Here is a 26,781-nt window from a genome sequence, read left to right as displayed (position 1 = left end):
AGGAGAACATGTAACTTCAAGGTTTAAAAATGAAGTGGAGCGGATGGGTTTTGATATGAACAATGCCTGGAGGATTTCCAACATCAATGAGAAGTACAAGTAAGTTACGTGGGCTGCTGATTCACAGCCAAATGGCATCTCAAAACACCAATTTTGTTATGGCAGATTACTGGAACTCTTTCCAAGTTCTACAGTTCTAATGATTTTTTGTTGTTTTATAGAAAAAATGTGCTTTTAAAGTATTATTTAATATTTTATTAGCTGCTACAATTTTTATAGGCTTAGAAATACCAGATTTTGATGTGCTTGCTGGTGGACTTCTCAGCAAATAAGCGTTCTAATAGAAGAAAGGGAAGCCTTCAGTGAGCAAAGAGTGGAGTTTGATTGAACTTTCAAAAAACATATTTTTTATTGTGTCTTATTCTCTAACTTATGACAAAGACTTGTATTAAAGTTGGTTTGGAAGAGTTAAGCTTGTAGATCCTGAAAATAAGAGAAAACGTGTTCTGTGGTCCTGAGAGCACAGACAAATGTCCTTTTTCTCTAGCTGCTGGAGCAGAGAAAGGTGTTCCTCCGTTCACGGCTGGTAGGACAGAGTGTACTGCCTGATCCCTAATTCAATTGAGAGCAAAACCAGCAGTAACACTCTGTGATGAAACATGTTTCATTGCTCTGTCTTTGCAGGATAATGACTTGCAGCTGCTGGTTGCTGTCACTGCAGGAAGACTGTTTGTCTTGGTCTCTAAAAATCTAGGGAAGAAAAAACAGCTTATGTATTTCATACTAAAGAAAAAGGAAAAAAAACCTTTATATGTCATATGGAAGCAGAAAGACAAACTACTTTCCTTCTTGTGGCCAGCACTTGAGGAAAGAGCATTTTTTTCAGGATGATTGATATATTTTTCTGAATACAATGGTCTTAGACACGTGTTCATGTCTGCCCCTTCTTGTCCAGTAAATGCATCTCTTTAAGAGGGTGGACTGGGGATGAACTAGTCTATGATTCAGCAATATATTGCAGTCACTGCTGACTGCTTGCACAGTTCTCATTGGCAGTCATGGCTTTATTAGTTAAATCGTGGAGTAGGAGGTACATCTAGTAGAACAAAGTTCCAGTCAGACATAAGCCAGTGCACTCGAATTCCTGCCTCCAGCGAGGCTTGATTAGCCAATGTACTTTTTCCACACTTAAACAAGTTTTCTGTCTTGAATCCAGCAGCTGAGGGTTGCTCTGCTTCTGTGTTTTGTGACCCAAAAACCGAGTGGCTAATTCTTTAGCACGGAGAGATGTGGAATTTCTCTGCTGTGGTCCAGTTTATTTCAGCAGCTGGAGTTAAAAAATCACCTACGTGCGGATTTCCCAAGAAAACACCAGCTTGAATCTTCTGTTTCTGAAATGCATTTGTGCACCTCGATGTTCACAGTGCTTTTTGTGTATGCAAAGGAGGCATTTATTGACATACAATGAGAGGGGAATTAGAAATGGCAGTTTGAGATGAACAGCTGTCAAGTTGCTTTACTGCTCGTTTGTGTATGTTGTCTGGGAAGTGTGTAACTGCTCCGTGTCGCTTACGTTCAACCCTTTGCACCACTTTTCTCACAGGCTTTGTGGGAGTTACCCCCAGGAGATCATAGTTCCCGCCTGGATCACGGATAAAGAGCTAGAGAGTGTGGCCAGCTTTCGGTCCTGGAAGCGTATCCCCGCTGTGGTGTACAGGTGAGGCTCCTGCAGGAGGAACAGCTTTCATTGGGCTGGGAATGGGGTGTTTTAGCAAATAAAAGCTGAAATAAGTTGTAACTGGGAATCTTGGCTTACAATGAAAGGTGTTCAGGCTGCTCTGGGCCCCAGATGTCCCCTCACTGAGCCTGACAGACTTTAGCAAAAGTATTAAAAGGTGTTTTAAAATAATATTTTAATAATTTATTCAAGGTAAAGAGAGGTCTGGCTCACATCTTGCCGTATTTTTGCATGTATATAACATGATGTGGAGGGATGCTGCAGGAAGGCCCAGGTCCTGCTAGGGTAGATTTGGAGAACTAGGCTGGGAAGAGACAACAAAACCTAGCACAGTCCCTTTGTGCTGCCTGGTGGAGTGGCACCCAACCCGATCCACCCTGGCACTCTGGGGTGACGTCCTGCTGCTCCACTCCAGAAGGATCCCAGAAGCAGTGCAGAGACCAGGACCTCGAACAAAACACGAACCACCCTAAGGGTTTAGATGTCAAACAAGGATGACAGGAGACCCCTTGCATGAGAAAATGTTCAGACCTGTATTTATCTGACAGCAAAGTATGACCTGGTAGGTCTGATGGCTTGGGGTCTTTGTCTCTACATTTGCTACCTGTGTATGTATTGTTTTATACCTATTCCAAACTCCAAGGATGTGTGAGACAGCAGCAGGAATTGGCCCTTGCCAAGCCGTAACTGAGGTAAGGCAGGCTTACTAGGCATTCACTCTGAGTGAGAATAATGATTTGTACCTTTTAATTCCAAACACATTGCAGGAGCACTCAGCATTTGAATCTCCTGCACGTCATTCCTAGGGCAGTCACCTCAGTTATGGATGACTTTTTTTTTTTTAATATGAAAGTGAAAAAATGTAAGGTAAAGACATCAACACAGCTGAAGAAACGATAAATGGCATCTCTGGCTAGTTACTGCTTTGGTTTTTCTCTTAATTCTCGTCTGGCTGATACTCAGACTGCAGTATGAACAAGGAGAAATACCAAAATTATTTAAGGGAGCTATGAAACTCAAATTACAGAAGTATGTATGTGCTAGCTCTATCGACGTATTTTAGATAGTTTTAATCAGACAGACTCTTCCTTAGATTGAGTCCAGCAGTTCTTCATAACAAAACTGTGTTTCTGAGATACTATTTTTTTTGGCAGCCACTTTAGTAAGAAATATATTTCAGCATCTGTGTTTTTTGGTTTTTTTTGTTTGTTTTTTTTTTCTCTCCAGATATTCTGGAACCTGTCATTTAATACCTTGGCCACTTTCCTAGTGTCGTTATCCTCCCATAAATGTTTAAAATCTCTTTAAAAAATCAGATGACAAAGGGATTAAAAAGATAATGAACACTGATAATTCCATTAAGTCTGTCTAGCCACCCATTCCCTCTGAACAGGCAGAAGGGAGAAGCTGTTCTGAGTGGCGAGCTGAATTTAGAGAGCAGTGAAGTTGACAAATTATGGTAGTACATATAAGTATGCATTTATATAAATCACATTATTCTCTTTTATACGTATATATAGGGTTTTGTGTTCAGCTTTGAACGCTGCATTTCAGGCCACTTTGTGCCTTTTATGCAGTTGTCCCAGAACTGGGGGACACCTCACCTGCAAGCCCAGGCACAGGGAAGCCCCCCTCCTTCTTTCATCACTACACAGGAGAAGGGAATCACTTTCTTTGCGTTCTTGGGTACAGCTTGCAGTCTGGGGGATTTATGGGAGAGTGATTTACGTGTTCAAAAACCTCAGACTGGAATTGTTTAATCCCTGGCACTCAATTTTCTGCAGTTCTGATGAGGCTATGAATGTCAAATTACCACATAGTTTTTCATTTGTAATCTAAAAGCAGTAAGAGAGAAGTTTTTCTCTTTTTTTGATTTCTTTTTTTCTTTATCTTGACATGTAGTAATAGATTTTTCAAGACACCCAGTTCATCATTCTGTGCTCTAATAGAACTCACATCAGCTAGTGGTTGATGATCCGTGTGATTGGAAATCCACGTGTGGTTTTCTCTCTCTGTATATGTTGCCATAAAACCAGCTTTTTCCTTACTTCTGGAGGAGTAAGGGACAAAAGCTCATTCAGCATTTTATCTGTTGAAGATGATTTTGGGACTATTAGTTGCATTATTGATCACATTTTTAAAAAATCTGGTCTTTTTGCTTTTCCTCAGGGAGGGGAAAAGTAATAATGATTTTTTTTTAAATTTGTCCAGTGACTTCTCAGATACTGAACACTGGGACAGAGAGAAACCAGAGACACAGACGCTTGGCAACAAAAAACTCATTGTTCCTGTAAAGCATTCAAGAGCCATGACAGTGTGCACAGGCTGAAAAGCTGAGTGGGCTGAATTGAGAGGCAAGCTTCAAAAACACTCAGCTGAGATGGACTGTCAGGAGCGTTGCTTCTGTTTCATGATCAGATTTCTAGAAAAATCTCACACCCAACTTCCGCAGTTTTTCTGTGTTTACGATTTTTTAAAATCTAGGCATGTATTTATGTGGATAAATCTGGCCTGTAACGTGGTTTTTGTAGCTTATCCGTTTTGGTCCTAGAAAATCAATGTTGGGGCGAGAAACCTTTTTGGATTTTGTGGGAAGATGATAGAGAGGGCTTCATACGTTATGTAAGCAGTGTCCTGAATTCATGAGGACCTATATGGAAGTGAGGTGTGTTGAAGGTGCTGCCAGCACAGGAAGCAAAGGCACACAGAAAATTGCCACGTACCGAACTTGCTGAATTACATTCATGAACTGCAGCAGTGTTTTTTTTCAGTTGCAACTACTAGCAGTTGGGTAATGCTATGGAGGGAGCTATTCGAACCTTCATTAGTCCTCCCTGTCCTTGTAGTTACAAGGACTTGGTGGATTTGTTGTTGTACTCGAAAGGTTGCTTGAACACAAGGAAGATTAAGTGTGTGCAGAGGTGTACCGTGCATCATAGTTATACAGTGCCTTATAAAGGGCTTTGTAGTTCTCTAATAGTGATTTACTATTCAGTTTCTGTAGGGAGGCTGCACGTTGCTTTGTCTCTAGAGGGTTAGGAAATTAGCAGTGGAAGATCTGCTTTAATTTTTGTTAATGTTTTTTTTGGTTACCGCGATCTGAGTGACACCATCTTATCCCCAGCTCTATCTCTAGGGACCTCGGAATCACACTTCAACTATTTGCTGTTTTTTGTTCCCATAGTCAGTCCGGTTGGTAAGAGGGTGATTCCTCAGACCTCCAACATCACCGTAAATAGAATTGTTTGCTGATTTCTGCTGGTACATCCGAATGTTGCATAATTGTGCAGGCTTAGGAGCGTTAGGGCTTCACAGCTATCAGTGAACTCAACTTTTAGCCTAATGAGTCGTTATTATTTGTGGTACAAATGGGAGGCAAGAACCTGGAGATGAAAATATAACTGTTTATGAACCTATGAAAGTGATTCCACAGGCAGGTAGAATGAAATCTGGGAGAACATATGGAAAAATAAATGAGCTTCTCTGAGTGTTCAAAATAGATCTCTTACATGTATAATGATATTTTATTTCCTTTTGTTATTTGTGCAAGCGTAGCGGGGAACTAGGTGGCCTTTCAATGACTGGCACATATTTTTTGCTGAACTAATTTGATATGAGTAGAGCTGTTTCTGGAAGGCTATTCATCTCAGCAGAAATACGTTTTCCTTTGCATGCAGTCGGCTGGCACCTGGTGTAAGCGCCGTGGCATTCAGATTGCTTTTCCTTTGGGTCAGTTAGTGCAGTGTGTCAGCTGCTTCCTCGCAGAAAAGGAATTTTATATGGAATAATTGCAGAAGAGCTATGAAAAATACTTGACATTCCATATCACAACGTGTTTTATAACTTTAAGTTTTTGCAACAAGGAGCCTTAACCCGATGTGTTGCTTTTGAGTGAGTAGTGCGAGGCAGCCGCCCACTGCTGTGCCCCGCGGTGCCTCTGCAGAGGTGGTGCTGCTCAGCACGGGACGGGAGCTTGGCAGCTCTGCCAACAGATTATAAACCAGCTTGTCACATCTCCATAAACAGTTATTAGAGTGGTGAGAGGGGAAAAAAAGTTAAGATTTATAAGTGTGGGTGGGCTTTCTTCCTGTTCGGGGATGGGCCAAGTCAACTGTTTAAATTTGCTTAAAGATTCCAGTGCCTGAAGGGGCTCCAGGAAAGCTGGAGAGGGGCTTTGACAAGGGCATGGAGTGATAGGGTGAGAGGGACGGTTTTAAACTGAAAGAGGGGAGATTGAGATGAGATATGGGGAAGAAATTCTTTGCTGTGAGGGTGGTGAGACCCTGGCCCAGGTTGCCCAGAGAAGCTGTGGCTGCCCCCTCCCTGGCAGTGTTCAGGGCCAGGTTGGATGGGGCTTGGAGCAGCCTGGTCTGGTGGAAGGTGTCCCTGCCCGTGGCAGGGGGTTGGAACTGGATGGGCTTTTAAGGTCCCTTCCAACCCAAACCAGTCTCTGATCCAGCTAACCCTCACTGTTCTGTGCAGTTGCCTTGTTAGAGGAAATTAAACAGTTCTCAGTTGACATGAAGCTGAGATGACCAGTTTGTTTGCAGGAAACCTCTCAAATGTGTTGCTGCATCGTAACATGTGGGAACTGTAACTGGCGTGTGCCTGCTGTATAAATGTGGGGTTCTGGTGGGACTCCTGAGTGAGAACGGCATTGCCCAGAAGCACCTTTGCTTAAAGGAACATATGTCTGGAGGTCATCTAAATAGAGAAGAACGGTGCGTGGATAAGAGGCAGGATATTTCAGATGGGACATGAGGCAGGGAGTAGACATTTCTAGGTGTCCCATTCCTCAGCATCGTTGACTGTGTGGCCTGAGAGAAGCTGTGTCTCTTCTCTGCTTGGGCCACTCCACCTGCAGCTCTTCATACCGACAGCTGGGCTTCCTCAGCTGGGGCTGAGCTCCTCTGAATTCAGGGTGCTGCTGGTGAAGGTCAAGGAGAACGTTAATGCTTCAGTGAATGGGGAATTACATTTCTGTTGGCAGCAGTGGGATGTGCCAGCGTGGAGGCAGCAAGTGAAATTACAGTGATCGTATGTTTCAGTGCTCTTTTTTTATAATAGATTGTAGGGGGGAGTTTTTAAATCTTTTTCAGAGTATGTTTGCAATGGTTGGATATGTTTTAATTACTTCAGATCTGTTCTTTATGTGTAGCACAAGAAGCTAGGTCAAATTTAAGAAAATAACTACTAACTCTTCAGACATTTAAAACAAAAAAACCTCCTGTTTTATTTTTTAATGTCACTCCCCAGAAGAAGATATCAATGTTCGAGTTAGTCATTCTTCATTATCTCCCTGACGTTATTTTTTTATTGATAGACTCATCTCTGTACTCCATTTGCCAGCCCTCTGCAGTTCTCTCAGTATATAGAGTGCTTACAATTTATGTCACATTTTAAAAGAAAAATATTCTGTTGATAAACGATATTTCCTTTTTCAGTGCTACTTAGGTGTCTGTAGCAAAAATTTACTTGCTTGTGGACTTTATTTACCAGCCTGGCACCACACCGGTGCTTACATGTGAGAGCTACTGTGCTCTTCATCAGCTCGTTGGTGCTCTTTGCTAGATATGATCAGCGTGTGAGAGGCAGCAGAGGAAACCCTGCCCAAAGAGGGATGGAGCAGACCCACACACAGAGGAGGAGCAGCTGAAAAGGGGATGGCAGAGCCACTCCTTTCCATCAGATGCTCATACCAAACTTCAGAATGAGTAAAACTGCAGATGTTTAGTGACCTGAGATGCGAAAGGCTCTTATCCTTTTAGCTAGTGAAGCAAGACCTAAAATACACCGGCTTTTAGATACAGTTCTGCAGTGTTCGAGGACCATCTCTTGTGATTGACGGGTGATGCCTAGAAATGGACACCATCCATGTGCAGGAGTAAGGTTTTGGGTTACCATCAGACATCATCAGACAGAAAGTGTGCCAAATTCTGCCAGTATTTCCTAGCAAAATTGTAACATTCTTCAGATTTAATTAGTGGTATGTTTTGTTTTTTAAACAGTCTCATCAAAAAGGGAATCTGTGGTTTTAACTCTGTCTTCAAACTTTAGAACTAGCATGAGTTAAATTGCACTTTCCTGTTTACTCTGCTGTTACAGCAGTAGACCTGGCTATCCAGCAGATGTTGAATACCTCTTTAATGCCTCATCCGCTGTTCCAAAACATCCCCCAGCTTTCCCTGGCCAACAGGCAACAATATTGAGCAAGAAAATGCTTTGTTTTCTCTTCCTGACCTCGGCTTTGACTCTTACCTCTCAGTGACTGTGTGCTCACAGTCAGCGATTTGAAGGGAAGCACCAGGAATATGTTGCCACTGAGTCACAGGCTGAGGATAACTGCTGAACGATAGAGAGGTCCCCACCAGGAGTTAAACTACTGGAGTGCACCATTTAATTTTTCATGTCCTCTTGTGTTTTTTCATCCTGATTCCTCAAGTTATGCACCGCTGTTCTTTTTATTCTTTTCTTTTTCAGGCACCAGAGCAATGGAGCAGTTATTTCCCGCTGTGGACAGCCCGAGGTCAGTTGGTGGGGCTGGAGGAATGCAGATGATGAACACCTTGTCCAGTCTGTAGCCAAAGCCTGTGCCTCAGATTCGAGGTCCAACAGTAACAAATTAATGAATGGGAATTGTTCCAGAGATTTCTCCAATGGAGGGGACCTCTCTGATGTGGAATTTGGTAAGTTTGTCACTGCCCTTTACAGCAAAGGAACAGAGCTTTATATAAAACCTTAACGTCTTATATGTACTGTAACAGATTCAATCCTTTGTATTTAGTCAGGCATTCTCCAGTTTCTGTGTGTGTGATGCATCTGCACTGTGGGACGTGAGTGAATCATTGTTGTAAACAATGTCAGAAGCGTCGTTTTGGTTACTCATCCATTGCATATCCTCTTCCCCAGATTCCTCCATCTCTAACGCTTCAGGAGCAGAGAGTTTGGCGATACAGCCGCAGAAGCTTTTGATCTTAGACGCACGATCTTACGCAGCAGCTGTGGCAAACAGAGCCAAAGGTGGAGGCTGTGAGTGCCCAGGTGAGCAGTGGTTCTGTGTGGTTTTCTGTGAAGTCAGTCAAAAGGATTGGCTCAAATATAATTACACTGATAGACTTCAGTACTGCGTATTTAACAGACTGCGTGGATGCAAGTACTATTCATCTATATGAAAGTGCTGGATCATTCCAGGTATCACACAGCCCTTTGAAAGGACAGGTTTAGCTGTTAAAGTCTGTTTCTCAGAGCATAAAACCAGCTGGTTACAATGTTCAGTAAATGCTGAACTGTGTGGAATATGCTGATTAGCTTTCCCCTGCTGAGTCAAATATATAAACTAGAGCGAGACAAAGGTGTCCAGTGTGCTAGTGTCTAAAAAAAACCTGAACAAACTTGTGAAAATCCCCTATCTGTAGAGGATGATAATATTCTAGAATGGTTGTGCAGAATACAACTTTTCAGCAGTTTTTCTAAAGCTGAAACACTTTTCAGCACTTGTATCATAACCCAAAGGAACTGAAATCCTGATTCATCTTGCATTGGTAATACATCTACAATTATCACTTTCTGTGTTCTTTGGCACTCACAAATTGTTGGTATTACAAACAAGATATTATTTTATGGTCACTGTTGGATATCAGTGCAGCCTGTTAAAATACCATGAGTGAAGTGTCTAGAAAAAAAATACCAGACAGAAAAACTGCAGATAAGAGAACAAAAGCTATTTTGACCATATATTGCTGGTTTGGTCTTTGCTGCAATAGCTGCACTTTGATGTGTAACCACCAGTTAAGAAAAGATGAATTTTCCATTTAACACCTCAAGACTACTAAATAACTCATCATCAGAGAGTAAAATTTCAAAACAAAAAGCAGAGTATACGGGAAGTTTAATTTTCTTCCAATATATTGGTTCTTGAATTCTCTGTAGAAAATTTTTGAACAGCTTGTCACCTTCAATAGATGTGACCTGCATTAAGTGCTTCCTTTTTGCTGATAAGTTTTCTCCAGGTATTGCCAAGTTTGCTTCATTCTCTCTCTATAAAATTACCTCATTTATGTTGTGCTTTATTTTCTGTGTAACATAATTCAGTAAAAAGACCAAAAAAACCCCGTAAATTGTCTGATGCTGTCAGTTGCTTCTGACTGGAGTTACATAGTCCATCGCTAACAGGATGTTCTGGTTTGGGCCAGAATTTGTTGGGCTGATAAACAGTTTAAGAAATCAAATGATATAAAACGTGCTCTCTTAGGAGATTGCTGCGTGTTCTTGTGCAAGCACTCAGTAGCCTGTATTCTGAATCCAGATTAATCGTTTTTTCTCTTGTAGAAAAGGTCATTTTAGCTATCACGGCATCATTTTTGTGCAGACAGAAGCATCAGGACAGAGGAAAACTAAATCTAGGAAAGACTCTCGAATTAGTATTTTTCTGCATCTTAGGTGCTCCCTCTGACTCGTGGACTCTGTATGGGCCCTGCCTCCCTGGTAGAGCAACATCCCGTAGCAACATCAGGGGCAGGCTCAGTAATTCCATCTGTCCTCTGTTCTCCTGAGCTTCGAGTATTTCTCACGAGTGTGATGCTTGTTCCTCATAGTAGAAAAACTCGGAGTAAAGCAGTGAATGAAGGCATCTTTCAGCCTTTTTGAGTGGTTAGGAAAAGGAATATATAATGTATAAAAATATACATTAGTTTACCAAACTGAAGAACATCCATAATTATCAGTTAAATATTGTTTATGCTTCCTGGTCTCTTAAGATGTTTCTCAGCTTTTTTAAAAACATTCTATAACCTCGAGCACAGCAGTATCACTATTCCCATAGGTTTGTACTCTGCTTTTAGTAATGTGAAGTGAATCATTGAAAATAAATACACAAACACTTTGCTAACTCTTTCCTGTTTTGCTGTGCTGGGTTGTGATGCCTGGAATACCTACCGAGCTCCAAGGACTGGCTTCTCCTTACAGAATATCCATAAACAGATTATTTCGTCTGTCCATAGCAACAGTGGTTTGTTTTTATGAAAAAGCTTCTTTTAGGAATTAAACTTAGCGTAGTTTTTAGTTTCTTCCCACTTTCTTGATATTTCCCTACAGAATATTATCCCAACTGTGAAGTGGTGTTCATGGGGATGGCAAACATTCATTCTATCCGGAAGAGCTTTCAGTCGCTGCGTTTGCTCTGCACACAGATGCCAGATCCAGGAAAGTAAGTGGATGTTTGGTGGGGTTTGCCTTTGTTTACATGTTTCTGCAACTGCATTCTTCTGCTGCTGATTTGTAAACTGAAATTCAGTGTTTTTTTCTCTTGGTGACTTTCCTGCGTGTAACACTAAGCTATATTTTTTAATTTCCATGGAATTTGAGCTAAAGGAAGTCATTGGTTTATTATCATTGAAGTGAACCTAGAAGATGAGATCTGGGATTATAATGTAGCCTTGAGTATCGACACTAGAATGTTACTACTTTCAGGTGGGCCTCTCAGTGCTAGCACTTAGGCTTACCTGCTCTTCCTGGTTCTTTAATCTTTACAGCTCGGCTCTCCTTCAGAAAATTCTAGTGGTCTTCCATGTACTTCACGCATTTATAGTGTCATTTCAGGAGACATATTTCATAGCCCTCCAATGCTGTGGGATAGCTACCCTCTAATGGCCCATCATCTCAGGAACTTCTGAGGTCAGGTCTTCACTGGGACACTGTAGTTGCCCCAGTCCTGTTTCCCCTACCACGTCCCTGCTTCGAATTTGCTGCTAAGGGTCTTCCATGGTTTCAAAGTAGATCCAGAATGGCCATGCTTGCTGAACTGGATACCTAGATCTTCATAGGGTAGAGATTAAGACACCTGCAGCACACCTTGTAAAGCCTGGGAATAGTTGAGATATGGGAGATTTCAAAGGCACCTCAGGTTCCACCCTTTCATTAAGGCACAGAGTTGTCAGGGGTGTGTGGCAGAGCCCCAGGATACGCCAGTGATACTGGGACTGCTGGGTAATGTGAATCCTCTGCTCGGAGGAAGGGAGACGGCAGAGGCTGCTGAAAGTAACGATCACGCAGTAGCGCTTACATTGTCCTCTGCTGGTGACGTGTTGTGCTCTTGTCTGGGAAAATGTTATTTCAGCTTCTTGCAAATCTTACGCAGCAAAGCGCCTACCAGAGCCTGGCTGTTCCTCGGGTGGACTGTGTGGCTTTGTTTCTTACAAATCTGGGAAAGTGTTAACGAGACGTAAATGAAAAATATTCCAGAATGACATTCACAGCTTAGTAAAATAGGAGCTTTGATGGGATAAATTCAAAGATCCAAACCTGAAAGCGTTTTAAAAGAGCAAAAACTGTCTTTCCTTGTTTTCCTCTAGTTGGTTATCAGCTCTGGAAAGTACCAAATGGCTGCAGCACTTATCCGTGCTCCTGAAATCTGCACTACTCGTAGTTCACGCCGTGGACCGAGACCAGCGACCAGTCTTGGTGCACTGCTCAGACGGCTGGGACCGAACCCCCCAGATAGTGGCGCTGGCTAAACTGCTGCTAGACCCGTATTACAGGACCACAGAGGTTTGTAAACCATCTGTTAGTGCATGAGGTGGTTACTGAGGTTGGGATGTTTTCTGAGGAGGTCTGGCTATGAATGATTTCAGTTTTTTCCACTAGAAAAGGCACTAAAGCTCGCAGGAGTTTACCAACAGTAGTCTGCAGATACAGTTACACATCGGTGTAAATATAGTCTGTAAATCAAGAGCAGATTATATTTCCCCTTTGCTATAACTGCACAGTCATGGTTTGTGCTTCCCCATATTTAGCTTAGGAATATGTAGTACAAAGTCCTACGTACTGCAGTTTCCATTACACCGTTGCAGTTTCTCAGCCAGCTGTTGATACAAAGCCTTTCTCTTTTCTACATTTCCCAAGTGTGTGTTTTTCCAGTTTCACGTTTTCATTGTCCTCTGTCACTTCGTTATATTTCTCTTGGTTTTTCAGCCTGCATTTTTTTCCTCCCATCACTTTCCAGCATTGTGTGATATGTGATGGCTGGATTCCATCTGCCAGCCCACATGCAAGATGCCTCTCTTGTCTAGAACAGCAGCAGATTTCTGCACACTGTGCACACACATGAGGACCAGTGGTTCAAACTGTAGCAATGCCTGTTGGGTGAAATTGTGGAAACTTCTCAGATCCTTTTGCACGTGGGTTCTAGAAGGTGGCATCCATCAGGTCAAAACATACTGCTCTGTCCTTGGCACAGAACCTCCTCCTGGTCCCTCCTCAGAGTCCTGTTCAAAGTGCAGAGTTCTGTACACACCCTTTGCCTTCCTTCGTGTCACTGCTGCGTTGGAGGAAACCATAAACCGTAGTTGGCTCTACAAGGATCAGAAATGTTTAGGAAAGTGAGTCCAGCATTGTCACGTTTCAAGCTTTTCAGCTGTTATTTTTGCTCTAATTACAGCCCTTGACTTAATAAGCGTGCTCTACAATTTTTCTTTCCACTAAGAATCAAAACCTTCCTAACCTGTGATGGGTTTTCAGTCCTGTAAGATGAGGTGTGGCATTCAGGAACTGTTTTGAAATGTTCTTTCTATTTGCATAAGAAATCATGCAACTCGACCTTTAATCGACCTTGTGACTGTGCTACATTTGGTGTACACAGGCAAGCACTCTCTGAGCATGGATGTCCTTCCATGGATGAATTCTTTTATGCCAGACACATCTGCCCATCATTTTCAAGGGAGAGCTTTGAAATTTCCTCTCCTGTCCAGATGTTGGTTACCCTGAACCAGAGGGTTTTGATCGAGGTGAATTTCCTGCTCACCCCTGCCTGGCCAAGACAGGTCTCGTATCAGGAGCTTCAGTGCCAGTCACTGAGGACTTCACCTGCCTTATTCCCTTTCCTGTTCACGTAGGCTGGGGAATTCATGTCTGTCCTAATTTCATTGTGCAGCATTTCAGAACACAGAGGCATTAGGTAAAGCAGTAAAGATAAGTAATGAGGCCAGTGCTGAAGGGAAATGGGCGTGAGGGAGGACACAGTAATAAGGTGATTCCCGTGAGCCTCAGACTGTCTTAAAAAACTGAACCGAAGTAAAAGAGGAACTTTTCATCTGTACTTTCCTTTCTGCAGGGTTTCCAGGTGCTAGTGGAGACGGAGTGGCTGGATTTTGGCCACAAGTTTGCAGATCGCTGTGGCCATGGTGAGAATTCGGATGACCTAAATGAGCGCTGCCCAGTGTTTTTACAGTGGCTGGACTGCGTCCATCAGCTCCAGAGGCAGTTCCCTTGCTCTTTCGAGTTTAACGAAGCATTCCTTGTGAGTTGTGGCTTGAGAGATTGCTGTTTTATAGACTGCTTCTAAACCAGTACCCAGGACTAACATGCTATAGAGCCCCGAGGGGTTTCTGATTTTCCCATCTGTCTGTGATACTCTGCAGCCTGATAAAGGGAACAGGAAAACTGCCCAGATACAGTAGACAAAAGTACTTGTATACTTCATGGGACCTGAGGTCTGTTCACTCTTAAAACCGAAGCAGGGCGCTTGAGGACTTCTTTTAAACTTTAAAGAAAGAAGTAAATGATACGAATTTAACAGTCTCACCTAAGAGGTGCCGAAATAACTCTGGTATAATACATCCAAACAGCGTGAAAAGTCATAGTTACTGGCAATAACACTTCCCACTACTTTGATCTCATTTTGAGATGAAGGCTCCTCCTCTAAAAACAACCTCCCCCTTACCTTTCCATTCAGTTTTTCTGCTGAAAATGTGTGGGATGTACAAGCTGTGTTTGTTTTCTTTTGAGGTGGACAGCTCTCCAATTTGAAATTTATCTAAGATAGTCAAAATCTCAAGGCCAGAAAGCAAGTCTCTGGGAAAGTGGCAGTCACTGACTGCAGACCCAGTAATCTGAAAAATAAAAGGTTTTATTAAGTGTCTGATCCACTAAGAGATTTAAAGCACATTCCTGTGATTGTGGTTGACTTGAGTTACCACTTGCCAGCTCAGCCGTGTAACTGAGTGTATGCACAGTCCCAGCTTAGCTCAGTTGTGAAATGAGATACATAAGGTTGTAACTGGCTTCACGGCACACTGCTAATCCACAGGAGCTGTGTGAGCATACCTTGGTAATCTGGCCTTTTTAGAGTAAATCCCTTAATTTAGTAGAGTATTGAAGTACTTGTTTTCATTTAAATGTCTGAATAATCCCATGGAAGTCATTTATATGCTTAAAGTCAAGTTCATATTAAGCTGTTGTGTCAGACTGGGAGCACAGAGTGGAGTGAATAACGATCAGGATGTGTGTGCTGTGGGCATTTGTACCAGCGTACAGAAATTAACACTTTTCCCCACCATTCTTTGCCTTTCTGGGCTGTGTTAATGTTTTGTAACAGGTATCATGATTCTCTTCTTTACCTGTCCTACAGGGCTATGAGTTTGAATCAGCAAGGCTTTTATACTTGCTTATGAACAAATATTTTGTCTTTGTATTTTATATTTTTCCTGAATTTCCTTTAGTTAGGATTGTAAAAGATTCTGCTATGCTTGAGTTCTTTTGCAATTAATTTACAAGGAGGTATGCAAAACATGCCAGGTGTATTTGTATATCGGTCTTTAGGAAGGGGGTGTGTTGCTCTGTGAAGGAAAGATTTGTTGCTTCTTACACCTGAATGTTGATTCTCACGTTAAGCTGATACCTTCTGCCATGTGACACTGTTTGTGTTGGTCTGTGCAGGTGAAATTGGTGCAGCACACCTACTCTTGCCTCTTTGGTACATTCCTGTGCAACAATGCGAAAGAGAGAGGAGAAAAACACACTCAGGAACGGACCTGTTCTGTCTGGTCTTTGCTGCGGGCAGCAAACAAAGCCTTCAAAAACCTGCTCTACTCCTCCCAGTCCGAATCTGTATGTATCCTGCGCTCCCCACCACGCGGGGAGAGTCCCATCAGGGGCTCCCGGGTAGAACGTTCTCAAAAGTGTGTACTTTAATACCCAAGCTTGGAGCAGTGGGACATTGTAATGGCTTAGCTGTCATCATCAGTTCAAGAAGGACAGGGAACTGCTGGAGAGAGTCCAGCGCAGAGCCACGAAGATGATTAAGGGGGTGGAACATCTCCCTTATGAGGAGAGGCTGAGGGAGCTGGGTCTCTTTAGCTTAGAGAAGAGGAGACTGAGGGGTGACCTCATTAATGTTTATAAATATGTAAAGGGCAAGTGTCAAGAGGATGGAGCCAGGCTCTTCTCAGTGACATCCCTTGACAGGACAAGGGGCAATGGGTGCAAGCTGGAGCACAGGAGGTTCCACTTAAACTTGAGGAAAAACTTCTTTACTGTAAGGGTGACTGAACACTGGAACAGGCTGCCCAGAGAGGTTGTGGAGTCTCCTTCTCTGGAGACATTCAAAACCCGCCTGGACGCGTTCCTGTGTGACGTGATCTAGGTAATCCTGCTCCGGCAGGGGATTGGACTAGATGATCTTTCGAGGTCCCTTCCAATCCCTGACATTCTGTGATTCTGTGATCATGCCTACAGTGCAGAGAGAGGCATTTCCAGAGCAGCGTGCTCAGCTCTCCTCATCGATGTTTACCTTTGAACACTCTGTTCAATCTGACGTTTTAAGTCTTGCATTAAATATGCTGACACTTGAGGAACGTCAAATGCAACCTCAGAAATTTCTCTCTGCTGGAAATGCGTTTTCTGTAACTAAATATTTTGCTTTATTTTTTGTAACAGAAAACATTTCAGTGTCTGACAAGTAGACCTTTCTAAAGAACTGAGCTGTGTCCGAAGAGTGTCATAAAATTGCATGCAAATGTAGACACTGTGTCTATATTCATCTTAAATCTGAACAGAAAAAGTAACTCAGATTATTTCATATGTCTTTGTTTCTCTTAATAGTTTCACATTTTCAGGTTGGCTCTTCCTAGTAACACCTCACTGAAGCTCCTGGGAAGGGGCTCACAGTTGCCTTTTTGTGTGTTTGATAAAAGGGCATGTAAGGCACTGAGGGATGCGGCGTGGTGGGCATGTGGAAAGTCAATCATCAAATGTCATCGTGATTAGGACAGCAAAGACTTCTATAAATATTTAAACCCTTTTAGTTTATAAAAGTATCAGATACCATAACCCCAACTGTAAGGACTATGTAATGTTTTTGCATATGATAGATGTGGCTTTTAATTGTTCCTTAGGGTAAAATTAAAACCTGGCTTAGTAGGAAAGAGTTTAATGCCTACATTTGTTATACAAAGATGAATTTTATATTCACACCAGCCCTCTGTGGCTGTCTGTCTCCCCTGGACACCGGACGTGCAGCCTGCGCTCAGGCTGTGCGCATCCCATTTGTCATTGCGCAGGCAACATCAGAGAGAGCCCTTCCAGACTGCAACCTGACAGTGGCATGATAAGAGTGGCTGTGATAGCTGAAAGCATGAGACACTGCAGATAAATACGGCTTGGGAGGACTTTTGAAGCTGTGGGTGCATCTAAGTTTGCCCCAAAAATACCAGCAGTTTGCCCAGGAGGAGCTTAGAAAGTGCTCCTAAAGGACGGTGGCCGCTCTCTCCTTGGGCTGCCCTTCCGTGCTCTGTCCTGCAGTGTAGATGTTCTCAGTAAATACTGCACCGTAGTGTACTGAGTTAATGAGGATCATTTGTCTGCATGGGGGAGTTTTGGTGATTTCCTGTCATGTCTTCATCTTTGTGTGGTTTTACTTCAGTGTTTAAAAGGTGCCTCTGTGATGTAGCCACATCTGGTATAAAACCATAGTCGTTTAAGAGCAACATCCACCGAACCAAGCCACCCCACAGCCCTCCCTCCGCTCAGTGGCAGCGAAACCTCTGCCCTTGCCTGCTTTTCCACAAGAAAGTTGCCTGGGAAAACAGTGGAATTGATAGAGTGATGCAAAGTGTTTTTAAACTGAAACAGAAAGCGTATTCCACAGTCAAAGAATCCTTTTAAGAGCAAGCTGCCTCTTCAGCAAAGTATTTCTGCATGTGCTTGATTTATAACATATGAGTGCTTCCATCAGAGACAGGGTTAGCTTTGATGAACTGGAGCCTGTGGAAGGAGGTTGTTAGCTCAGCTCTCACGTGGCATGGTATAATACAGAGTACAGGGAAATCTCTGCGCTGACAACGGGCCACTGAATTCTTCAGCAGTTTAAATTGCTCAGAAGCGTTATTGAGGTGTAGATTCACACAGAGCACATTGCAGTAATTCATTCATGGGAGGCTGAAAGCCAGCATTGTTACGCCTCAGCCTCTGTCTCCGAAAGAAAAGCTAATTATATATCCAAGTGTCGCTGATCAAAAACGCCGTAGCTGGCCTTCAGAGTTATCCAGAGATCTAGCAAAGCCTCCCAGCTGCAAACCTGAATAATAAACTACTGCAATCAGATTTGAACACTTCTCTGCGTTCTGGGAGCGAGCAGTTTACCATTTCTGACCCCTGTGTGTTCTCCCCTCTCAGGTGCTGTACCCAGTGTGCCATGTGCGTAATTTAATGCTCTGGAGTGCTGTTTACCTGCCCTGCTCTTCCCCCTCTACGCCTGCTGATGACACCTGTGCCCCATACCCTGTTCCAGGCTCTAGCCCTGAAGATCAGCCTCTGGGCAGGTGAGCCTAGAGCCCAGAAATCCCATCCTGTAAAGTAAGATCAACAGAGAATATTGTGGGATATAAAGAGGAGAATACTTGGGGTGGGAGGGGGGTATTTGTCACAGGGTTATTTTGTGGGAACGTTTGACTGACCTGCCGAAAAGCAGTCTGTCGTTTTAGTTTTGAAAGCTGTTGTGTTTCAGAGGTGATAGCATAACAGAGAAGATTAGCAAATGGAATTAAGCTCTGGGTATTGCATAGCCTTGTAGGGTTCCTTGTATCCTCGTGGGATACAAGCTTTCATTTGGTTGTCTTGAATTCGAGTTCTTTTTCTGTGTTGCATAACCATTTCTTTGCTTTTTTTTTTTTGTACAATGATTCTGAGCACATGGTAATTAGGAGGTGTGACCAGACTGTAAGCATTTGTGCTTTGTGGGAAAGGGATTATTCTGGGAACGTTTGAAGTCTGATGGAACATATTTTCCTGATGGCAAACAAAGAAAGTACTGAAGCAGCTCTGCACTACAGATGGTCAAAATGTGCTCCTAGATAACACTTCACAGAAGTCCATTAGTTAGCAGATTGTTACTGTCCTAATTGTGGGGGGAGGTTTTAAACCATGGTAGCTAAATGTTTAAAAAAAAAAAACCAAACAAAAGTCCCCTGACTTTGGATTCTGATTATTTGTACCTTTATAGGTTACCAAAGACAAGATCCTTTGACAATCTGACAACAGCCTGTGATAGCAGCGTGCCTACAACCAATCGACGTAGTAGCGACCCCAGCCTCAATGAGAAGTGGCAAGAGCACCGTCGGTCTCTGGAGCTGAGCAGCCTCGGTAACCCTGGGGACGATCCGTTCGACGGAGACAGCCTGAGTAAACAAGGCAGGGCTCCAGTTGGAGCAGAGCTCTCTGTTGCAGCTGGTGTGGCAGAGGGACAGATGGAGAACATTTTGCAAGAGGCCACTAAAGATGATGTTGGTCTGGAGGAGCACTTAAGGGGTAACCCAGAGGCAGTAGGTAAAGGGGACGAGATTGCCCTGGATAAGAAGAGAACTGAAAATCCACATGGGTACGTCCGTGACCTCTGTGAAAAGGCTGAGGCGGATAAAGGTCTCGTAATGAACAATCCAGCATCCAATCCACATCCAGTTTCACAAGGTGCTTCTGAGCTTAAAGGACAACAGGATGAGCATACTGATCTCAGTAACGCTGTCCAGAAGTTACCTCAGGTGAGAGGACTCCAGGCTGTTCCTTTGGAGGGCTTTGTAAATAGAGACGCTCAAAAGAATGTGGAGGAAGAAGGTGTTGGCAAACTTGAAGGAGAAGCAGAGAGCCTGTACAGTACAGCGCAGGCCAGCCTCCTGTTACCTCTGACAATCCCGCACGAGGGAAGAACATCCAACATTGAAAGTTCTACGGAAACCTTAACAGAGAGTGAAGCAAAGCACGAGCTCATTCCTAAGGGTCCTTGCCATAGACCTCACCTGATCGACAACAACGCTGATGAACTTTCTCGAACTATTGAGAATAGGCCGGAGGGGGAGAGCATGCTAGAACTTCAAAAACTGGGAACAAAAGTACATAGGACTTCTGGTAGCAGCACCACACACATCCCGATGCCTTCCCCTTGTGCCTTGCCTTTAGCTGAATGTAAAGATGAAATTGTGTGTAACGGAGAGCTGGAGCCGGAGAACAAGACGACGGAGAAGCCCGCGGGGTTTAGTATCACCCAGAAATACCACGCGACAAACGGACACTGTGTGAATGGAGAGGACGGTCGGATCAAAGCCTCTCTGAGCCGTCAGGTCTCCGCAGCTAGCTGTAGTTCTGCACAGTTTCACTTGAGGAACTTGCACCAAAAATGGATGTTTAGTCATCTCGGTAAGCAGCAGGCAGCCAGCAGCCCCGACCAACCTGCCAGAAGTCACCTGGACGACGACGGGATGCCCGTCTACACTGACGTTATCCAGCAGCGCCTGCGCCAGATAGAAACTGGCCATCAGCAAGAAGTGGAGACCTTGAAGAAGCAAGTGCAAGAATTGAAGAGCCGGTTGGAGAGCCAGTTCCTGAATAGCTCCTTACGTCTCAATGGTGATTATGGAGACGAAGTGGTAAGTGAAATGGTAATTGGGCCACTGCTGGTAACAGTGGGCTAGTTAGTCACGTTCTGGATCTCAGCGTATTGTCAGCGCTTGGTTCATCGGTCAGGTAGTGATTTTTTTGGCCATACAGGCTTTTATAAAACTCCCAAGGCCATTCTGAAGAGAGCAAATGACTGAGTACGCAGCAAACCGCAATTAATGGTGACTAATATTTTCACTGTGTTTCAGCTTGACCGTGAGCGTAGCAAAGGTTTATTTCAAGATGGGTGTTCCACAGCGTGTACCTGGGCGTACTTAGACACTCGCATTGGCCTTATTCCAAAAAACATTTGTTTTACTGTTGTTTTCATATACGGGCAAAGATATTTTTCGAAGGGTGTGAACGTGTCATTTGTTGGGACAGGAGCGTAGGACTGACCTCCTGGTGTTTTGCACGCTCAGGGTAAGAAAGACACAGCAGTTGCTGCTCCGTTAGCTCAGAACCATGAAGTTCAAGCCCTCCCCTTTTCAGATGGCTGGTCTGCTCAAGGCTCATTAACTGCAATAAATTAAGAGCTTTTGTGACAGCCTTATGTCAATGAGGGTTTTTTTTCTCAACAAATGAAGAATTTTAAGGGAGCTTTTAAACTGTTTGTACTTTTACCTGGATGTAAAGTAGTAAAAGTAGAGACTCAAGTTTGAGGGGTGATTCAAATACAGCATGCTAATTTCTGATCTATGATCTATGGAGCTGTGGTTTGAAAAGAAATTTTAAAATCAGAAATTAAATAATATAGTGTAATCCCAAGTTCAGGATCTCGATAGCTGGCAAGTTTTCTAGATGTCTCTGTATGTCTTGGGTGGATTTTTTTAAGTTGCTTCTCCCCTACCTGTTTTTTACCTAATTTCTCCTCCTCTTTTGACTAATAAATAATAATAAAAAGTCAAAAGAAATACAGTCACTGGCCTTATACTGTAGCACTGATTCAGAGGACAAGCAGGGGTCCTGCTCTGCAGAGGCCTTCGAGCACAGGGCAGATCACTGCAAAACTTGGTTTGTCAAAGGCCCAGTGTGATCTCTGAGGAGGGGAGAGCTGCGTGGGGAGGCAGGCAGGCACGGGGCTGAGAGGGGCATGAAGGGGAAGGTGAGATGTAGAGTCTCTGAAACTGCGTTTGTGTCTTCCTGTGGGTTTGAACGCTGGGCAGAGCGTTGGTCTGGAATTCCTGAGGCTGACTTAACACCCATCACAGATTTCCTGCGTGCGTATTATAATGTATTTTACATGCCTGCAAAATTGGGAAAAAAAAATTTACAGGAGGTTTCCAACTTTTTTTTTTGTTTAATTTAATATTGTTTAGAAGCAGCAGAGGTGCTGGATAGTCCCAGGTACATTTGTTGTGAAAAATACTCAGAGCCTTCTTGGCTCTTCAGCACTAAGAGCTCCTCTGGGCGTCCGTTTCAGCTCAGTGTCATCTCAGTTGGCTGTGGCTTCTGTCACTGGCAAAAGCTTGGATTCCTTGGAGAAAGTTATTTCTTAATTATTTGACTTAATAGGCTTAATTTATTATACTCCCATTTTTAAGGGCCTTCACAAACTGCATGGGGCTGGGTGTGAGAGCGCACTGTCCTCTAGAAAATTCACCATTTTTAAGAATCTGATCTCTGCCTTCCATTCGTGCCTCAGCTTGGGAGTAACAGGTTTTCTTCTGGAGCTCCAGAGGTGCCTGTTCCTCAGGCACACAAAGACATTAGCTTAAGGTTTTTTACAATTTTTAATGTATTTTAAGGGCTGGCTGAGTTTTAAGTCCGTTAAAATACAACTCTGCCTGGCTAGACTATATTAAGGAAGATTTATTCCCCAAAAACCTATATATGGGATATATAAAGCTCAAATTCTGAGTTTCCCACGTGTGATTTGGCTTGTATTTTCCAGAAGTTTTGCCGACAACAGTATATATGTATCACTAGTATTAGTTTTGAAAGTGAAACAACCTTGGAAAGGAAACACGGCCGTGAAATTGGAGCCACAGAGAGGAGCCTTTTTGGTTGATCACCCAAAGTGTTGCAGAACTTTGTGCTAACGCAGCAGAAAACAGATTTTTAAAGCCATTCTACCTGACATCGTCCTGTCACCAGAGGGTCAAAAATTGACCTGTTGGGGTTGGTTTTCTTTTTTTTTTTTTTTTTTTGGCAAGTCACAGCTGCACAAACAGCTTCAATGTGTGGCATTTATAGTCCCGTTCCCAAAGGTGCTCCTGCCTTTGCTGCCACACACGTGCTGTAGGTGGGTGACTGGGTACGACATTGCCCTTCTAGTGCAGACATAGCCTCGTCTTCCTCAGCAGGAGGAACCCTCCACTCCTCCCCACGACTGTCCAGTTTTTATTTGTGTGGTAGTAGGACTCTGGGAAGGTTCTGTTCAGCTGTGTTTGTTTGCCAACAGACTTCTATCCCTGACTCGGAAAGCAATCTGGATCAGAACTGCTTGTCTCGCTGCAGCACAGAGATTTTCTCTGAAGCCAGCTGGGAACAGGTGGATAAACAGGACACAGAGGTACAGACTAAATCCCTGTAAATCGCTCATTATTCTGCTAGGATGGGATATTCCTGATTCAGATGATCCTACAGCCTCTGGTCGTGTGCCACTTCTTGTGAACTCTCTCCCTTGCGTTTCACTTGTCTCTCGTACTTTGAATATCAGTACCTGTGCCTATGAGCCCTCTGCTCTCTCTGTGAACTCTGAGAAGGTGTGGAAGGGATGGTTAGGGCGGACACACGCTTGGTGAATATTCTTGGCCTGGATACTTCTAAAGCACAGAAAAAAAAACAGGGAATTGGACTTTATGACTTAATTTCTGTTTGTCTGAGGGGAATTTAGTGTATCCGTTCTCGAGGGGAAGGTTTCTGTCTGTCTTCAGTTGTTGCAAACACTGAATTTGTGCTCTGAACCAGCACTTCCCTCGTGGTGCTTTGCTTTGAATTGGCGAGCACAAATGAGGTGGCTTTGTTTCTAATTACTCGTCCTCTCCTTGATAAATGTGTCTCTCATTTCTCCCAGGTGACGCGATGGCTTCCAGACCACCTCGCTGCACACTGCTACGGCTGCGACAGCACGTTCTGGCTGGCCAGCAGGAAGCACCACTGCAGGTAACACATGATAAATGGGCACGGCTTGAATTGTTCCCTCTCCTGTGAAAGCAGGAAAGGGTTTTCTTTTGACATGCAGTTCCCTTCTCAGGGATGGACGTCAGACTGAGAGTTTCAGGGTAGGGCTGTGCACACACCTGAAGGAGCAGAGCGCTTCGGAAGAACACAACAGTTTCTCCTGCTCAGTTCCAGTTCATGCATATATTTAAAAAGCCAGATTTGGTACCTGCTCCTCACCAGCCTAAACAGACCCCACATTTTTTCCTCAAACTGGATTTGGAGGCAGCTGGCTGTTTAGCTTTTTAAAAGGGTATAAATAATAAAAAATACTGGTTTGGCATCTTTGCATTCAGTAATTCAGTACTGCAACTATATGAATACCATCTTCCTCCTGTGACTGGCTGCTCCTTTCCTTCTCTAACCGTTCTTACCTTTTCATTAAATTGCTCTTGTAAGAGAATCTGAAAAGGACACCGATGTGAAATAAAAGTCTTCTGGATTATTCTTTGCCAAGCATATTGCCAGCAGAGGCTACAACAGATAGCGCAGGCAGCAGGGGCTTAATGCAGAACAGGTGACAGAGGCCTTTTCATTAGATCATACTCTAGTTAAAGACAGAGAATCTCAGATTTCTAAGTCATATTTCAAATCCCTATTCCTGATTTCTGGACATGAGAAAACGATTACAAGAACCATCTTTTAAACAAATTGGTGCTTCATTTCTCTTTGAAGTTGTAGAGAATTACAAACATCTTTCTTGGTTTGTGTCCATTTTGTATTTTGCTCCATTTGGTTGTCTTGCAAAGATAAACAAAGCCAGGGAAGAACAAATAGAAGCTGAATGGCTTTGATTTTTTTTTTCATGTCCACTGTGTTTGTACAAATTTGTATGTCTTAAGGCCTCATATGAAAAATACAGTCACACGTCTGAAAGGCTTTAGAAGAGCTCAGACGGTGTTTGCCTTGGTCCTTCTCCCAGTGGTGTCTGTGTGAAGCGTTCCCGTTGAGCACGGCCTCCCCAGGGGACTGACACTTGGCCTCTACACTTCAGTGTCCAAGGCCTGGGCTCTGGAGAGCTCCTAGCGCACGTGTACACACGGGACACCCCCAACACCCTGAGGAGTTAACACGGACTCAGGGTTTCAAGTTTGGTTGCAAATTTCCATACAGTGTCTTTGTTTCTTCAGCTTTCGAATGTCTAACCTGGGTTGCTCGGGCTGTCCACATAAGCTCTGGTGGTTTATGGTAGAGACCGATAGGGAATGGCAACCAACAAGAAAACCAAGTATGTTTTCACAGTATAAACTACCAAAACCCCAGTGGTTAGTGGCAGTCTTAGTTGATATTACAGAATCACAGAATCAGCCAGGTTGGAAGAGACCTCAGGGATCATCGAGTCCAACCGTTGCCCTGACACCACCAATCTGCTCAACATCTTACCTGGAAGTGAAAAGCAGTTGAAACCCCTACCCTTGAGCAGGATAAAAATGTCCAGCTTCCTTCGTTGCCACTATTTGCTTCTTTTGCTCGTTCCCCTCTGAGCTCTTTCTCCCCTCCTTGCAGGGACATTGAACGTGTTGATCAGATCTGGTGAGCATTTACAACAGCCTCTGTCTGTTGTCTGTCTGCGTTTTCTTGGTACCTTCTCCAAACTAACTCGGTCTGTTCCCCCTCTTTGTTTTTCACTTGCCTAGAAATCACTAGAAGTGAGTTGTGGGTGGCCAGCACAATCTGTCGGGTGTTCAGAGCCGTACAAACAGGCCTCTCTTTTCACAGCAAGGCCTTGAGGAACTTGGCTTTTGGTTGCTTAAACTGGGATGTGGATCACACTAACCCTCACCACCAGTAAAGCGTGTGTTTGAGTAACAGAATGCTTCACTTCTAACTGAGAAGAGACTGCCCTTCAGGTGTACCTGTATGCCTTTATTTTTTATTTTCCCTTTTTACCTTATTTTTGGGAGAGCTCCACACGTTATCAAACAATTCCAGTATCGGTGTGCAGTGTTTTGACAAAAAACCTACCGCTGCTTTGAGAAGGACTGAGAATACTGTGGCAGTAACAGGTAATGTGGAAGTGGTGGGAAGGGTTAGTGTCACCAAAAAAGGATAAAGATCCATGAGTTAGTAAGAAGAGGAGGTGTCAGTAGCATGATTTTAAGTCCCCATTCCTCCAAGGAGCGAGATCGCTTTTCCAGCATGTTTTTTAACATTAAGATTTTTTAATCTCTCGAGCAAAGCAGAGGACCACCAGGATAGAAGGAGTTATTCAGAGCTTTCCAAAGCTTGAGGGAGAACAGTTACAGAACACTATTATCTGTCACAGAAGGATAAAACAACAAAATAAACCCCAAACATATGTTAGGAAGCTGGTGAGCTACAACAACCAGATACTTGTTTTAATCCCTCGGGTTCTTTTTTGGCCTCCTCGCTCAGCAGCGAGCTTCTGCTGGGTAATCGTTCCTGGAGCAGCAGAGCTGCGCTTCGGCAGGGTGTTTCTGTATAACACCTCACAGCACTGCTTTTATCCTGCTGTTTTTCTCTGATAGTAATTTCTAGCAGGGTCCTGGAGAAGATTTCAAAACCGTTGCAGAAAAGCTGGCCATTGTCAGCCTCCTGTGCGAGGGTTACAGCTTCGAGCCCAGGAGCCACTGTACGGAGCGGAGAAAATGAGCCAGCGAAGTGAGAAATGGGATTTCTCTGCTGACTCTTTTCCCCATCAGTGACCAGCTTGTCTCTTGGCAAGGAAGGATTAATCAAAGCTGCTGGGGGTAGGCAGAATTCTGTCAGTCTCTTGGCAGCAGCAAATCTTTTCTAGCACAAAATAATGGCACCAAATCCTGATGCCAAAGAGTTAATGAAAAGGGTGTCAGGCGTGGAGGTAAACTTGGGCAGTGCTGGTCCCTGGAGGCTGTTCTGAGCCCCCTGTAAGAGCTGCTGAGGTGGGAGGCCGGGGCACTGCGGTGCTCACTGGGAGCAGCAGCAGGTTTTGAGGGGGGGCTGCGAGAAGAGAAGGTCATTATTTTCCAGATTTAACTTTTATCCCTGCCTCCTGCGAGGTGCATGCGCCAGGTGCCTCCCCCCGCTGCCGTCTGACACGAATGCCTCCGAGACCCCCCGCAGGTCACTGCCCTCCCGAGCATGGCACCCCTGGCTGCCCGGTTCGCCGCTTTGCATGAGCCTCCTTGCCTCGGTTGACTTTCCGCAGAAGCGTGGGGCTGCCGGCAGCGCCGCGGACG

The 26,781-nt window shown here is 43.9% G+C and overlaps 1 protein-coding gene across 4 annotated transcripts in view; it reads left to right on the top strand.

The window, feature by feature from the left end:
- Positions 1-26,781, top strand: part of MTMR3 (myotubularin related protein 3) — an 87,235-nt gene that overhangs the window by 54,439 nt on the left and 6,015 nt on the right. The window contains exons 9-21 of one of the 4 annotated variants that reach the window (XM_068412987.1): positions 3-99; positions 1,604-1,717; positions 8,219-8,424; positions 8,648-8,779; positions 10,832-10,943; positions 12,088-12,283; positions 13,845-14,030; positions 15,449-15,619; positions 18,185-18,330; positions 19,011-20,427; positions 22,842-22,952; positions 23,457-23,545; positions 25,109-25,135. In XM_068412987.1, coding sequence (XP_068269088.1) covers positions 3-99; positions 1,604-1,717; positions 8,219-8,424; positions 8,648-8,779; positions 10,832-10,943; positions 12,088-12,283; positions 13,845-14,030; positions 15,449-15,619; positions 18,185-18,330; positions 19,011-20,427; positions 22,842-22,952; positions 23,457-23,545; positions 25,109-25,135 — 3,004 coding nt within the window. The remainder of the gene's footprint in view (positions 1-2; positions 100-1,603; positions 1,718-8,218; positions 8,425-8,647; positions 8,780-10,831; positions 10,944-12,087; positions 12,284-13,844; positions 14,031-15,448; positions 15,620-18,184; positions 18,331-19,010; positions 20,428-22,841; positions 22,953-23,456; positions 23,546-25,108; positions 25,136-26,781) is intronic. The other 3 variants (XM_068412989.1, XM_068412988.1, XM_068412990.1) reach the window with 3 other exon arrangements.

The sequence above is a fragment of the Nyctibius grandis genome, chromosome 14 (assembly GCF_013368605.1).
Source record: "Nyctibius grandis isolate bNycGra1 chromosome 14, bNycGra1.pri, whole genome shotgun sequence".
Taxonomy (NCBI): Eukaryota; Metazoa; Chordata; class Aves; order Nyctibiiformes; family Nyctibiidae; genus Nyctibius; species Nyctibius grandis.
This window is presented reverse-complemented; position numbering and strand designations above follow the sequence as displayed.